At 41.4% G+C, this 14820-nt stretch overlaps 1 protein-coding gene and 1 long non-coding RNA gene across 3 annotated transcripts in view; one reads left to right on the plus strand and one right to left on the minus strand.

The window, feature by feature from the left end:
- Positions 1–12039, minus strand: part of LOC119660571 (protein anachronism) — a 28087-nt gene extending 16048 nt beyond the window's left edge. Inside the window, exon 1 of one of the 2 annotated variants that reach the window (XM_038069226.1) lies at positions 11565–12039. In XM_038069226.1, coding sequence (XP_037925154.1) covers positions 11565–11845 — 281 coding nt within the window. In that variant the 5' untranslated portion in view covers positions 11846–12039. The remainder of the gene's footprint in view (positions 1–11564) is intronic. The other variant, XM_038069234.1, reaches the window with a different exon arrangement.
- Positions 12039–12884, plus strand: LOC119660585. The gene is made up of 3 exons (XR_005250454.1): positions 12039–12309; positions 12477–12543; positions 12626–12884. It is a non-coding gene; the product is annotated as an uncharacterized LOC119660585 (long non-coding RNA).
- Positions 12885–14820: the final 1936 nt, after the last annotated feature.

Consider the following 14820-nt stretch of genomic DNA (forward strand, 5'->3'; position numbering starts at 1 on the left):
CACTGCGCTTAGCGAGATATTTTATCAGCGGGTTAGGGTGGGACAGCCACTTTCTCAGTCTGACGCGCGACAGCTTGATCATATGCGGAATTATGGGCCAAACCCCGAAGAGGTCGTACAGGAGAGAGTTTTGTAAAATTTTAGGTTTGACCTTCTGTATTTGGCCCTGCATTTCCTGAGTATCGTCCTTTGAAATCGTTGGAGGGCTTCTGCTACGTTCGGTGACATAGTGGCCCATGCTGGGAAACCATGGGTCAGGATTGGACAAATAAGAGTTTTGTATAAAAGGGTTTTGGTGGCAGGGAATAGGGCCCGGGGTGAGAGGAGGTTTTCAAGGCAGCTGAGGCCTGGCAGATCAGACGTGAGGATTGGATTTAAGTTTGTTGTTGAGGGAGATTCCCAGATATGTTTGGTTTCGGCTTGAGCGTGTGGTTGGCAATACGTAAATGCAGGTTTTTGCTTTCTGGCACTGTGCGCCAGGGGCACTTGCCGTTGGGGTTTCTGGAGCAAATAACCTCAGACTTAAGGGAATTTACGGTGAGGGCCCACTGATTGAAATAAGCAATGACCCTATTGGTTAGGAGTTTGAGAGAGAGCGAGGCTAGTGAGGGCCTGAGACCGCTCGCATATAGGATGGTGTCATCAGCGAAATGGATCCCTCCTGAGGCCGGAGGAACTGTTCCATTTGCATTTAGATTGTAATATGATATATAAGCATTTATTATGTCAAACTACTCACTCGAGTGTGGTATCGATATTCAATTTTGAGCTATTTTAACTTTGTCAGTAATAGTGGGATTTTCACCATTTTTGTAAGAATGGCCTCCTCAAATAGCTGATTACTTTCCAAAACCTTTTTTTACCAACTATATGGGATATCAAGTGAAAGAACTCAATTAGAACTTCCGATGCAGTTTTCAATTTTGGAATCAGTTGCCAACAGAAGGAGGAATTGGAAAATATTACTTTCATTAAGTCATCAGCATCATCATCAACGGCGCAACAACCGGTATCTGGTCTAGGTCTGCCTTAATAAGGAACTCCAGACATCCCGGTTTTGCGCCGAGGCCCACCAATTCGATATCCCTAAAAGCTGTCTGGCGTCCTGACCTACGCCATCCCTCCATCTTAGACAGGGTCTGCCTCGTCTTTTTTTTCTACCATAGATATTGCTCTTATAAACTTTGCGGGTGGGGTCATCCTCATCCATACGGATTAAGTGACCCACCCACCGGACGGTCATGGTATCACTCATAGATTTCGTCGTTATGTAGGCTACGGAATCGTCCATCCTCATGTAGGGGGCCAAAAATTCTTTAGAGGATTCTTCTCTCGAACGCGGCGAAGACTTCGCAATTGTTCTTGCTAAGAACCCAAGTCTCCGAGGAATACATGAGGACTGGCAAGATCATTGTCTTGTACAGTAAGAGTTTTGACCCTATCTTGAGACGTTTCGAGCGGAACAGTTTTTGTAAGCTGAAATAGGCTCTGTTGGCTGACAACAACCGTGCCCGGATTTCCTCATCGCAGCTGTTATCGGTTGTGATTTTCGACCCTAGATAGGAGAAATTGTCAACGGTCTGAAAGTTGTATTCTCCTATCCTTATTTTGTTTGATGTTGTTGGTTGGTTGGTTTTCGATGCTGACGTTGCCACCAGATATTTTGTCTTGCCTTCATTGATACGCAACCCAAGATCTCGCGCCGCCTGCTCGATCTGGATTAAAGCAGTTTGCATGTCTCGGGTGGTTCTTCCCATGATGTCGATATCGTCAGCATAGGCCAGTAGTTGGGTGGACTTAAAGAGGATCGTACCTCTTGCATTTACCTCTGCATCACGGATCACTTTCTCGAGGGTCAGGTTAAAGAGGACGCATGATAGGACATCCCCTTTTCGTAGACCTTTATTGATATCGAATGGTCTTGAGAGTGATCCTGCTGCTTTTATCTGGCCTCGCACATTCGTCAGTGTTAGCGTAGTGAGTCTTATCAATTTCGTCGGGATATCGAATTCCCCCATGGCCGTGTACAGTTTTACCCTGGCTATGCTATCATAGGCGGCTTTAAAGTCGATGAATAAATGGTGCAACTGTTGTCCATATTCCAACAGTTTTTCCATCGCTTGCCGCAGAGAGAAAATCTGATCTGTTACTGATTTGCCTGAAGTGAAGTCTCTTTGGTATGGGCCAATGATGTTGTGGGCGCATGGGGCTATCCGGCCTAGCAAGATAGTGGAGAATATCTTATAGATGGTACTCAGCGACGTGATACCTCTATAATTGTTGCACTGTGTGATATCTCCCTTTTTTATGTATGAGACAGATAATGCCTCGTTGCCAATCCTCAGGCATTGATTCGCTGTCCCATACCTTGAGCACAAGTTGATGAACCACTTGGTGTAACTGGTCGCCTCCATATTTAACCAATTCGGCTGTAATTCCATCGGCTCCTGGCGACTTATGATTTTTAAGCCGATGAATTGCATGGACTGTTTCTCCTATACTTGGTGGTGGCAGTATTTGTCCGTCGTCTACAGTTGACGGGACCTCCAACTCACCGATGTTCTGGTTGCTCAGTAGTTCATCAAAGTACCCAACCCATCCCTCCAATATGCCCATTCTGTCGGAAATCAGATTTCCCTCTTTGTCTCAGCAAGATGAGCACCGAGGTGTATAAGGCTTCTTCCTGCTGACTTGTTGGTAAAACTTCCGCGCCTGGTGCGGTTGCTCTCTGTACTTTTCTAGTTAACAGATTTGTTGGTTCTGCCAGGCTTCCTTTTTCCGTCTGTGAAGTCGCTTCTCCGCTCGGCGGAGTTCATGATAAGTCTCTGCGCGTGCCCGCGTTCTTTGAGAATGCAACATTACTCCATATGCAGCATTCTTCCGTTCCATTGCTAGCTTACATTCATCGTCAAACCAGCGGTTCCAACTTTTTTTGCGGCTGGGGCCAAGTATGTTTGTGGCCGTATCAATGATAACGTTCTTCAGGTGATTGTGGAGATCATTTATTGATGCTTCATCTCCAGGACCTCTGTTGACTGCGCTTATTGCGGTATCCATTTCCTTCTTATAGGTGTTGTGGATGGCTTCAGTATTCACTCTCACCTGATTGTCAGAGGGGATTCTGGGTGGTGTCGTAATTCGAGCTCGGAGCACCATGCCAACGAGATAGTGGTCCGAGTCTATATTGGCCCCCCTATATGTTCTGACATTCATCAAGGCTGAGAGGTGGCGGCGTTCAATCCGCACGTGGTCAATTTGCTTGAAAGTGGTCCCGTTTGTGAACCGTTTTCTGCGCAAACCAGGTACTTCCAACAACCATTTCGTGTGATACTGCTAACTGGATAATGCGCAATCCGTTCTCATTGGGGCGTGAACGTTTATGAGGCTTATATTTCTGAATTTGCCTCGCAAACGCAGAGTGCATAGCCTTTCACTTTTATTTTCAAAGCCGATAACAGCAGGTTTCATTTTTTGGCTGACAAAGACCCTTACTCCGAGCACATGGTTTACTGGAAGACCGCTATAATATATGGTGGGTTTCTCCAGGAAACCGGCCCCTGTTCATTGCATCTCTTGCAACGCTGTTACATCAGCTTTATATTGGGACAGGATATCAGCATCATTCGGTCTGCACAGGGAGCGCACGTTTCATTAAGTCAGGATACCCCAAAACTTCAAGCTCATCTGGCTTATTGACAATAGTACTGAGGCTAGGCCTACCAGTGGGCCGTGATCTAAGATTGACACTGGAATTGAAGAAACTTGGCATTAACCTTGCCACCTTCATATTTGGTCATCTCGCGGAATAAATGCACCTTTTTTTGCCACGGTGACGTTGCAATAACAACTATACAAGTCCGCAGTTAACCACTACAAGATCGAGTTGGAGTAAGTGACAAAATAATCTTATTTATTGCGCTGATAATGTGCAATTAATACTGGACAGTCACCGGGATATCTAGAGAGCACAGCCACTGCTTTTGTGTCTAACTTCTTTCTAATCTTTGGGGCGCGTCGTTTCCGAGAATGTGTCTCCCTTCAAGTTTGTACATTTTGGCTCTTCATTCTCATAAATCACGACCAATGTGAAAACTTGCTTCATAAAGAGCCAATTATTTGATACTTCACAAGGCTATATTCGGCGAAAAAATATCAGACTCCTTTTGCATATTTGATTTACTAAAGCTCGGCACTATCAAGAAACATTGTGAGGTGGTTTATTATTAATTATTATAATAGGAAAAGCAACGTGTATGATTTTGTAGGAGTATGAGGAAGGAGAGGATATGGTGAAGAAGCAAATGACAATGTCCCAACTTTAGTGCAGATTGAAGGTTTTTTTATGTAAAATTAAAATTAAAAATCATGTAACTATGTACATACGCATACTAAACGTATTTTTAAACCTTCTTCTGTTGTAAATAAACACTTTTCAAAAATTTCTCTTGGGTTGACTTGTGTCATATTTAGACTACAATGTTTTGTAGATTATCCACGAAAATGGTTGGTGCGTCACTAAATTTCCCGGGATTTTAGTGTATATGAATCCACCTCAATATAAATATTAAACGTGTGTATATACCAAACAATTTTGTCCGACAAATCCAGTTCGTTCAAACATCTCATTACGTATAAATTAGGATTATTCCCAATAATGATTTTCAAATTTGAGATCCAATTGGCATCGCCTTGTCATCACGAAATGGAAATCAAATGTTTACTTTAAAATTATTAATTGAATACTCCAACATTCGTTTGGCGGATGGTTAAAGTGAAATTGTGAAAGTTTTCAAAATGTTACATTGAAAGTCATGTCATGGTCATGCATTGTTTAAACAAAAATGGTTTTGATTTAAATTCACGAGAATACTTCGTGCTTGAAAGTCAAAACATTTTAATTACAGAATAAATACTCATTAATATATGCAGATGTATAGGAAGATTCGTACGAATTGATTAATCCTGGTTGAGGCGTGGGGTAGTTTTCGTAGCTAACGATCGACAAAGAATGAAAGAAGGCTTTTCCGTTTTGGCACAACATATTTTTTTTTGTAGTTTACATATACTATATTTCGGAAATCAACCGTTCTCTCCTTTAATTATTCTGTTAAGGGAAAGTCACACCGTATCCTTCAAGAACTATTGTGTCCCCTCTTCTTTAATATATTTAACATACCTCTCCATAAAAATACTACAATACAAGTACACCTCTTTGTAGACCACGACTTACGCAAATAGTGTGTATCTTTCATCAGCTAGCTTCTGCAGTGAGGCTAGGACATTAATACCTCAATCCTGCAGAGACTTCATGAGTTACATTGCAACGCAAGATGAGAACTATAACTCATGAAACTGAAGTTCTCAACTATTCACCACTCTCAAACGACTATCCCCCTATTCCTAGTGAAAGCTTTTGTCAATACATCTTCGATAATGCGGACTTCAACGTATTAAATCTTGGAGGCTGGAATAGATTCCACATTTACTACGCTAATCTTCGTTCTCCTTTCATTCATAAGGGTTTAAGGCCTAGAATCTTCTTCCCAGGAGAGCTGTTGTTGAAATTATTGAGAGTAGGAGTAAACAACACATTGCAACAAAGATTGTGAGCGCACTGAAACCTATTCCCTCTGACATATTTACGCTCGCTCTTCAAGATATCTTGTGGGTGGGTAACAAGTGACTCCAGGAAGTAGAAGCCATTCCATAGGTGCGAACCGCTCCAGAATGAAAAGCTAATTCAGCTGGACATCTACTTGTACAACTTGTTGTAGGTCGATTTGTTCTCGGAGGATCCTATGTCTCACAGGAACAGGAGATAGAGATCCTAACTATGTAGACTAAGATAAAGGCACTTAGTCTTACTTCTTCGTTGGTGTCAACTTTGATGAAATTCCAGAATTATGAAATCCCTCAAGGAGAATGAGCCTACTACGACTTTCTAGATACAATGCCTCCATATGTTTGCCCTGAAAAATGATTCTGGGCATTGTGATGATTGGGCCTTGGTGTGTACACAGCAAAAAATAGTAACTTTCTATGTAAGTAGACACTTCCGGTATACAAAATATGCCCATTTTCTTTGCGTTGATATCAATGAATGTTTAGCGGTCAATATATAGTCGGTCTAATTGCCCCAGATTCAAATTTTTGTTCGTCATGGATGTTTATGATCGGTTTTGAACAGTATTAAGCGTGATAATAATTAAATTGCAGTACATTCTCATTGAAAACTAAGGCTCTGTGGACGCCCTATACATCACAAAAAAGTGACGAGTTAATATACAATATACGAATATGCATACAAACTGAAAATTCAGGGGAAAATAATTATCGATTAGAAGCATTTCCGTCATAATGTGCACACCATCAATGCAGTCATTAGCTCATGTAGTGTCATTGGTGTTCTATATTTAAATAGAGAGAGGTAGAGCTCCACCATTTTAGAATGTCCAGCCTGTATCGCAGAAATTTTCGCCTAAGTTAGGAGCAGGCGAATATTCAGGGGAGCCTCGATACCTTCGTCGAGAAGCGGTCGTACTTTCAATATCTAGTCATAAACCATTTCGGGTACTTTGGCCTAAACTGTATGATCGTATACAGGTGCGTGAAAGTGCAGAAAAAGCCATCCACGTGGAGAATTCATGAGACCCGCAAGTGAGATACCGCATTGTTGCAACCACAGCCAAGCTGGGCACTCTGCAAGTTATCGGGGGTGGCCAGTCTCCAAGAAGGTGGTAGCGAGAAGGCAGTGGCACAACTGTCACAAAACTTGACAAGTCCAGTCCCATGCGCGCAAGCCGCCCGTAAGACTCTCCCAAAAGCGATTGTTCAACCTATTCCCAGTTCACGGGACAATGCTTTCCGTGAATTGGTTGAAGCACTTGCTTCAACCCCCAACAGCGAGCACCATCTACTACTACCATATAACATTATCCGGAATGACAATAACACTGGCGCCGACCTTTTAGTTAGGAAATACTACCATTTTGAGAAAGTGGGCATGGAGAGCCTACTCTCCTATTCCGCTGTAGCGACAATAGTGAAAACGACAGATAATAGGCGGATTTTGATCGTCTTCGTCCATATCATATGCAACTCTCATATTGAACAACTGGGTCTTGGGCAATCTCAAATTAAAGTCTAAATACTTCGCCTTTTGGGGCTATACGCCAGTCAACAGAAATGGGGGAATTCTACTGATATGGGTCCATGACCTTTTTACACCAACATAATTCCCCAACAAGACTTTCTAGCCAATCCTTTCTTGAATACTTCTTCTGTCTGAGCCAAAGTTTTCAGGTGATCTCCAGTAAAACCTTGCTATGCAGTACAACTCAAACTATCCTCGACCTCGGTACTGCAAAAGCGATTAATGACAACTCCCAGATTTTTTGACCAGGCAAACTGGGATAAATTGAAGCCTGGTTTACCACCAAGGCTGAACTCCAAGAAACTTGCAACCAAACGTAATTTGTCGGATCAACCAGCAAACGGATTCGCAAAGTTTTCTACCACAATTCACCTCCCTGGTGTATACGGTAAAAAGTCAGCAGGGCATGACGAAATTTCCAACTTCGTCATAAGAAACCTCCCCGGGCTCTCAATCAAGTTTCTACTTGCAGTCTACAAGAACTGCATAAATAAAGGTTAGTTCCCATCCATCTGGTGTCCTTGGCGAACTAGAGAATTATAGGCCAATTTCCTTACTATTTAACTCAGGGAAACTATTTGAGAGAGCATGGACAATCGATTTATATATATCTACACTGTAAAATAAAATTGTAATTTGGAGTAAGCTACTGGTCTATCAATTTTAGGCTTGACTACAAATAGAAGACAATATCTAACCTCTCAATATTATAACTCCTGACCATCAGTTTGGATTCCAATTATAATATTCTACCCAGGACGCTCTAAGCTACCTCCACGATAGCGTGAGTACCCGACTAAACGTCAATAACAAATCTTCGGTAACCTGTTCTCTTGACTTAGAAAAGGCCTTTGACTTCGTGTAAGTAAACGGACTCATTTACAAATTAATTGAAAATCAGTTCCTTATCCCGATCATAAGACTTGCTAGCATTTCGAAGATATACACTTCTATGTCAGTGTTGGAAATGAAATTTTCGATCTCTCGCTGATAACATTTGAAGTACCGCAAGGATCCGTCTCTGGCTCAACAGTGTATAACATTTTTACGGCTGATGTTTCGTCCCCTGAAATCAGCACCGACCTGATTTAATTTGCCGATGAAGTCTATTCTTCAGACCTCCGGTACAACAAAGCAGTTAAAACGATAAAGAAGTACCTCGTACTTCTCTGCAAAAACCCACAGAAACGGAGAATAAAAGTAAACGAGACAAAGCCGCAAGTCTGCATCTTTCAGAGAAAATCTAGATAAGCTGGTTGTAAATCCATCCAGAAGAATGCTAGACGTTTGAAGCTCAAAGTTGGGAACACCATAGTGAGCAGATCAAGTACTTAGGAATCTGACTTAATGAATTCCTAAAGTTCAATAATCCCCAATTTAACCTCGCTATCAATAAGGCACGCGATGCATTGAGTAGAATCTACTGTTTTCTTCTTAAAGTCGAATCACCAAAACCAAACTGACTGGGAAACCGGAAGCTCGGCGCTTCAGGTGTGACAGGTTTTGCTTGCTTCTTCTGTGAGTATATTTGAGTGCAGAGCTTTCCCATTTGTACGCAGTCCGTTATGTATATGCATTTAGCATGTCACACTCATTTTAGTGCAATATTGAAGTTTAGTTGCAGTAAATTTACACGGTAAATTCAACTTTGAGCTATTGTAACTTTGTTAGTAATAGTATGATTTTGATCAAACTTAGGGATAATATGCTTGATATTATATCCTATACTACTACAACTCTGGGATAAACTTAAGGGGGGGGGGGGGGGGAGGGGTTTATTCCATTCCCTCAAAAATATGGTAATATACTTTTATTAACTTAATTTGAGCAGATATCGATATAGAGAGTATTTTGAGGCCTGGACACCCTATAGAGGCAGCTTCATGATTTTTTTTTCAGATTTTTTGGTTGGGTAGTTTCTAAGAATGGGTCCGTTAAAGAAATTATCACTTTCCACCCCTCCCACTCTCCTTAACAAATCGCAAAACTAAGACTGACTTCGAAAATTACTAATAGAGACCTTTCATTTGATACCCAACATGACTATATTCGGTGAAAAAAATTTTACACCCCCCTTTTGCATGTATCTAAATCTCAAAGTAAAAGGATATCACCCACTACATGTCTGGGCGTTCACAGTTCCCACCTTCTCACCAAATTTCGTGTCAATCATTATAGCCGTTTCTGAGAAAGGTGCGTTTGACAGACAAACAGACAACCATACATTGCGTCGGTTTTAATAAGGTTTTGTTTTGCAAACAAAACCTTTAAAATTAAACCTTGCTACAAGCAATCATATGTTAAGGAGCTCCAATAGCCCATGGAATAGCGTATGGTTTAATCGGTTGTCAAATATAGGCTAGGGCTAATTTTGGAGCTATGGAAGACGTTGTAAATTCTCAAAGAGCTATTATTATTTTCACGGAATATTTGGAGAGTCTGCAGAATCTAAAAGCACTGTTTATCCTTGAGTTGATCGATTTAAAGCAGGCAGAATATCCCTAGAAGACAATCTCCGTAGTAGACGGCCAAAGACTGCTGAAAATGACGCTAAACCTGCAGAACCTGTTGAAGAACGACAGACAAGTATAGGCATAGGAACACGGCAAGTTCATGAAATTCTGCACGAATATTTGGGAGTGAGCAAACTTTCAGCCCGTTGGGTGCCTGGCGGTTGGGGACACAGCAGAAACTGCACAGATTCGACACTTGCCGTCAACTTCAAGAACTGTTCTTATCAAAAAACTACCTTGGAAAGCTGCATAACCGACTGTCACATACTGCTCGCCAAAGTTAGCAAGTTGTAAACGAATTGCGTTGAAAATTGTTCCCACATCCACACAGTGGATAAAAGAGGGTCCCAAAACGTTTTTTGAAAATGGTCTGAAAAGACTAGTTTCGCGCTAGGAAAAATACATATAATTAAACGATAACTATATTGAAAAATCTAATTGTTATAGATGAAATTAATAAAATTGAAAATGTATAATACAATTCCTAGAACTTTGAAAACACCCCCGGTAAGTTTCTTTATGCACAGCTGCTACGCTATGAAATTTGACGACATTCAGTATTGGTACAAAGAGACAAAGTTCAAAGTGGTTGCCGGGGACTTCATCCCAATACGGAATGGGGGCACGGTTTATTAGAAGCTTTTAGACAGTTGGGCACGATACTGGCTGGTTATTTTTGAACTATGGAGAGGTCTCATGGCAGGAAAGCCGCATTTCCGAAATGAAAACCTAGGTGAACGTCAGATTCGTCTGTAAAAGCATTGAATAAACATAACTTCATAGAGATGCGGCTGGAGAGATAAGGCAAGTGCCTCCGCGGAAAAAGTTCCCTCCATCTCCATCCATGCTAAGGATTCTCACATTCCTCAGCGCAAATTCCAACCACTGGTGATATAGCGAACGGATAACATTCGATCGGTTTTCCTTGTTGAGCTTGGCAATTCGATGAGAGACCGATAAGAGGAAAAATAAGGAAACCCACAGATCCCTAGCAAAGCAAGAAAACATATTTTGACGGCCTCTGCTCAGAGGTAGATGGTCTTGGAGAGTGCCTATAGAATCGCAATAGGAGGACTCAAAGAGTGATCATCTCCGCAGATCACGTGATCTAGTCTTTTCTTTGAAATTATCCAGGGGTTATTCCTTCTCGCAAAGCTGTCTGCTTCCACACCACCCTGACTGCGATATTAATTTGTACAGTAACTCAAGTTCCGGGCCGCGACAGGGCATTGGATGAGGGGTTGCGGTGCAGTGTTGATCAAATATGTTCGCTGCATTGTTCGAAGCGATAATGCAATTCATTGAAAGGGCAGTACCAGCAATTATAAAAAAAAAGAAGATAGAATTGAAGGCTAATGTAGAAGACCCCAGCAGCAATTGGTACTCCCAGCTATCTCAGTGCCATTGCTAATAACTGCTTAAAAAACAGCTATGATGGACGCAAGGAGCATGTCACACAGTATTCTGTAATAGACTCACTATTATGAAACACCATGTACAATGATGCACTTAATTTTCCGGTTCCAAAGAAAGTGACGGTTGCACCGACGACATGCTTTTGGTTACAGCGTATCCCGAAGATTGTGAGTTATATTCATACAGAGCAATCAGTTCTGTCAAGGCTCGGTTTGCGGACGTTAATAAACCTGACAGATAAAAAAATTACGCCCGCAATTTAATTGAGAATTATATCGTCTCCTCCAATCCGGCCATCAAATGCGAACACTGCCTTTTCACTGCTACTAGCTTCTTAAGGTTTATAGCCAATATACAGCACCCAGGTTCAGTACTTTAACTTTACTCTTTATTAACACAAATTATAATAGTTTGCTTTATGAAGCTAAAATCTGGAGGATAGGAAACAAGAAAAATTAAAGAGACAAAAAACCTCATGTTACCTCAATGCCTTCGCATCCGTGAAGTTGTTATTGTCAAAGTTAGCAGCCGTCCATGACTTAGTGTTCGAATGTCTCCTCATCTGCTCCAGTTGCTCCGCACTCAAATTGAACTGTTGAAAGATGCTATTCATAGCGTCCGGATTTTGAATGTCCACAACCTGCGTCTTAACAGCACTATCCGCGGAAACATTGTCGTCGGAATAATCAATGGAAGCAGCCCATCCGTGATGGAAAGCGAGCCCCACTGCAACCATTAGTCTTAGCACTATCACCAGAACCATTTTAAATCACTCTTCGGACCTCAAGCCTCAGTTAGCAATGAACGCAAGTTTCGATTAGATTCTTGTCGCACTAAACACACTTTGATGGGGTACTTACTGTCGGTCACGCCGCCGAGATACTGTCTGGGGAATGAATTGGATACTTCTAAAAACAGATCCTCGCACATGAGCCAAACGAGAATGTAAATAAAAGATGTGAAAATTTGCATGAGGGATGAGAAAAAACATGCGGGCTCTTTTTCGCCTGTTTTTGGCCACTGGCGAAAAATAAACTTCGGTGAAATCTTATGTCTGGGGCTCTCATTAGTTTGCATTCTCAGAAATCGAAGCACTTGGAATGGATGGGTCTTGAACGGTAGGACATCTGCGAAGAAGTCACCACTCGTACTGTATCCTGTTTTGAAAGTTGATCTCGTGTAAGGCGATGGATATGGGTATTTAGAGTTTAGAGCAGAGACCTACGGGTAAGTTTTTTCCTTAAAGAAATTAAAATTTTAATAATGAAGAATTCAAACCAATTGGATACACATTATCTTTTCAGATAATTTACGTGCATAAACCTTGATTTTTTAATGATAGTTGCCTTGCCAGCAACATATAACAAGAGAAGGCTTTGCTATTCTGGTTTCAGGAGCTTGTGACTTTTTTCAATATCATCCTCACAATTTCATCCTGTGCTCTTTACTGCCCAAATCAAGGTTAGTTAACTACTAACAGTGAAACTTGCCATCCAATTTTACTGAATCATTATATTTTCTTCCTCTTTTTAATTACAAGTAGAAAGAGCCTTTGACCACTCAAATCCCTTCCCCGTCTAATGGAATATCCCGGATTCGTTCATGGGACATAGGATAGGATCTCTATTAATCGACCTGTTACTACCCTTTGCAACTGGAACATCAACCCGAAAAACCTTAAATCTAATGCCTAATGTGCCTAGAGGCGGCACACATATTATCTTCTAATGCTCCTATCCATAATATATGTCCAGCTTCATAATTGAAGTTATGAAATTATTTGTTAGCTTGAGGTTAAAATAATAAACGAGTTGAGACGAGTATATTTAGTATAAATTAACCGACTATCACGTTACTGAGCTCTTCTGAAAATCACTTATGACCAGCCAGTTTGTTCTTTGGGTAGGATGGGTGAAAAAGCTGGCTCACTAAATGCTGGATTTCCGCAAAAGGTAAGTCGTTGAACTACCAACTAAATACCTCCCCATCATCAGAGAATTAGTTTGGAACCGATTGACACATCGCTTTGTGGTAGCCCTCCCACTCTTTTTCTTTCGACAAAGGGGGAAGAGATGAGGAAGAAAGCTTGTTAGTCCAAATAACTTCCTACGATTGGTCCCTCCATCGTTCGTCGAGCCGTATTGCGTCTTATCTTTGGGTTCTACTTCTTATGAGGAAGATTGGCCTCTTAAGAAGAAGAACCCGAACGCAAAGTGCAACATGGCTCAATCTGCCAATGCCCTTCACCATCTCTCTGACAATATTTTTCGGAGAGAGCTCCTTGACACATGCATAAAGTCGCTGACGAATCCCATCCGAACTTTCACAAGAAAAAAAAGCTAAAGGTGAGATCCCTGTGTGTCATAAACCATCTCATTGCAAAACGCAGTTATGGAATAGCGCCCAACCTGAAAACCCCTAAGCTCGCTTAAAAGTAGGATAAGGAAGTAACTAATTTTATTATGTCTTCGATTCAACCACGGACCTAAGTTGCCGATGATTCCATTTGCCTCTTAACCCGTTTTGCTAAGAAAATTACCATTCCTTCAGTGTATGTTGCCATTCCTCACGAGCAACCACTTGCCTTGAATTCTCTCTCTTGTGCCTATAGATAGTTTTGTGTTCCTTAGCAGCGGGCAACATCACCGGCGGTTTTGGGACAGTACGGTCAGTAGACGCCACACGTAAAGCTTCCCGTCTTTGAACTTATGCAAGGCTTACGATACATCTCCTTGTCAAGAGAATCAGCTCATACCTCCGCGCCATAATGTAGACCGAACTCCGTCACATCCACGAGAAAACGTTCCCTACTAAAGATGAAACTCTACCATTAGTTGGCCGAAAGCCGCAACTTCTGTTGTAGGAACAACGCTACAACCACCACCAATCACCGCTTTGATTTACTCTAAAAAGCTCATTTTTAAGTTGAGCGTCAATACAAGAAATTTAACAGTTGGTTTTGATTAAAATCGGTTTACTGTCTGTCTGTCTGTCCGTCACACGCATTTTTCTCGGAGACGGTTATAGCGATTCACACCAAATTTGGTAGAAAGGTGGGAACTGTGAACGCTCACGCATACAGTGAATTACATCCTTTTACGTCGAATTTAAGGGGGGGTCCTCATACATGCAAAAGGGGGGGTAAATTTTTTTTTCATCAAATATAGTCATGTGTGGTATCAAATTAAAGGTCTCGATTAGTACTTTTCAAAGCCGATCTTAGTTTTGACATTCGTTGGAAGGGTGGGGAGCGCGGGGGGTGGAAAGTTATCACTTCTTTAAGGGGGCCATTCTCAGAAACTACCAAACCGAAAAATCTGAAAAAAATCGGGAGGCTGCCACTATACGGTGCCTGGGCTCCGAAATACCTTCCATGCCGATATCTGTTTAAATAAAGTTAATAATAGTATATTACTACAATTTTTTGTAATTGTTTGGAAACCCCCCTTAAGTTCACCCTAGTACCATGAAATTTTGCAGTGATATAGGCTATAATATAGAGCATAATCTTACCAAGTTTGGTGGAAATCGCACTATTACTAACAAAGTTATAATACCTCAAATTTTTTACTTCTTTGAAAATTGAAGATTATGAATGTCAATATCACCCGAAAGTAGATACTCTCACATAATATATGGATATATTACGTGCTACGTACTAAGAAATACACAAAACCTTTCGTACCTGAAGCGTTCAGCTTCCGGTTTCCCGACTTGTTTCTAATCATCTCGCCGATC

Source organism: Hermetia illucens, chromosome 1 (genome assembly GCF_905115235.1).
Source record: "Hermetia illucens chromosome 1, iHerIll2.2.curated.20191125, whole genome shotgun sequence".
In the NCBI taxonomy this organism is placed as follows: Eukaryota; Metazoa; Arthropoda; class Insecta; order Diptera; family Stratiomyidae; genus Hermetia; species Hermetia illucens.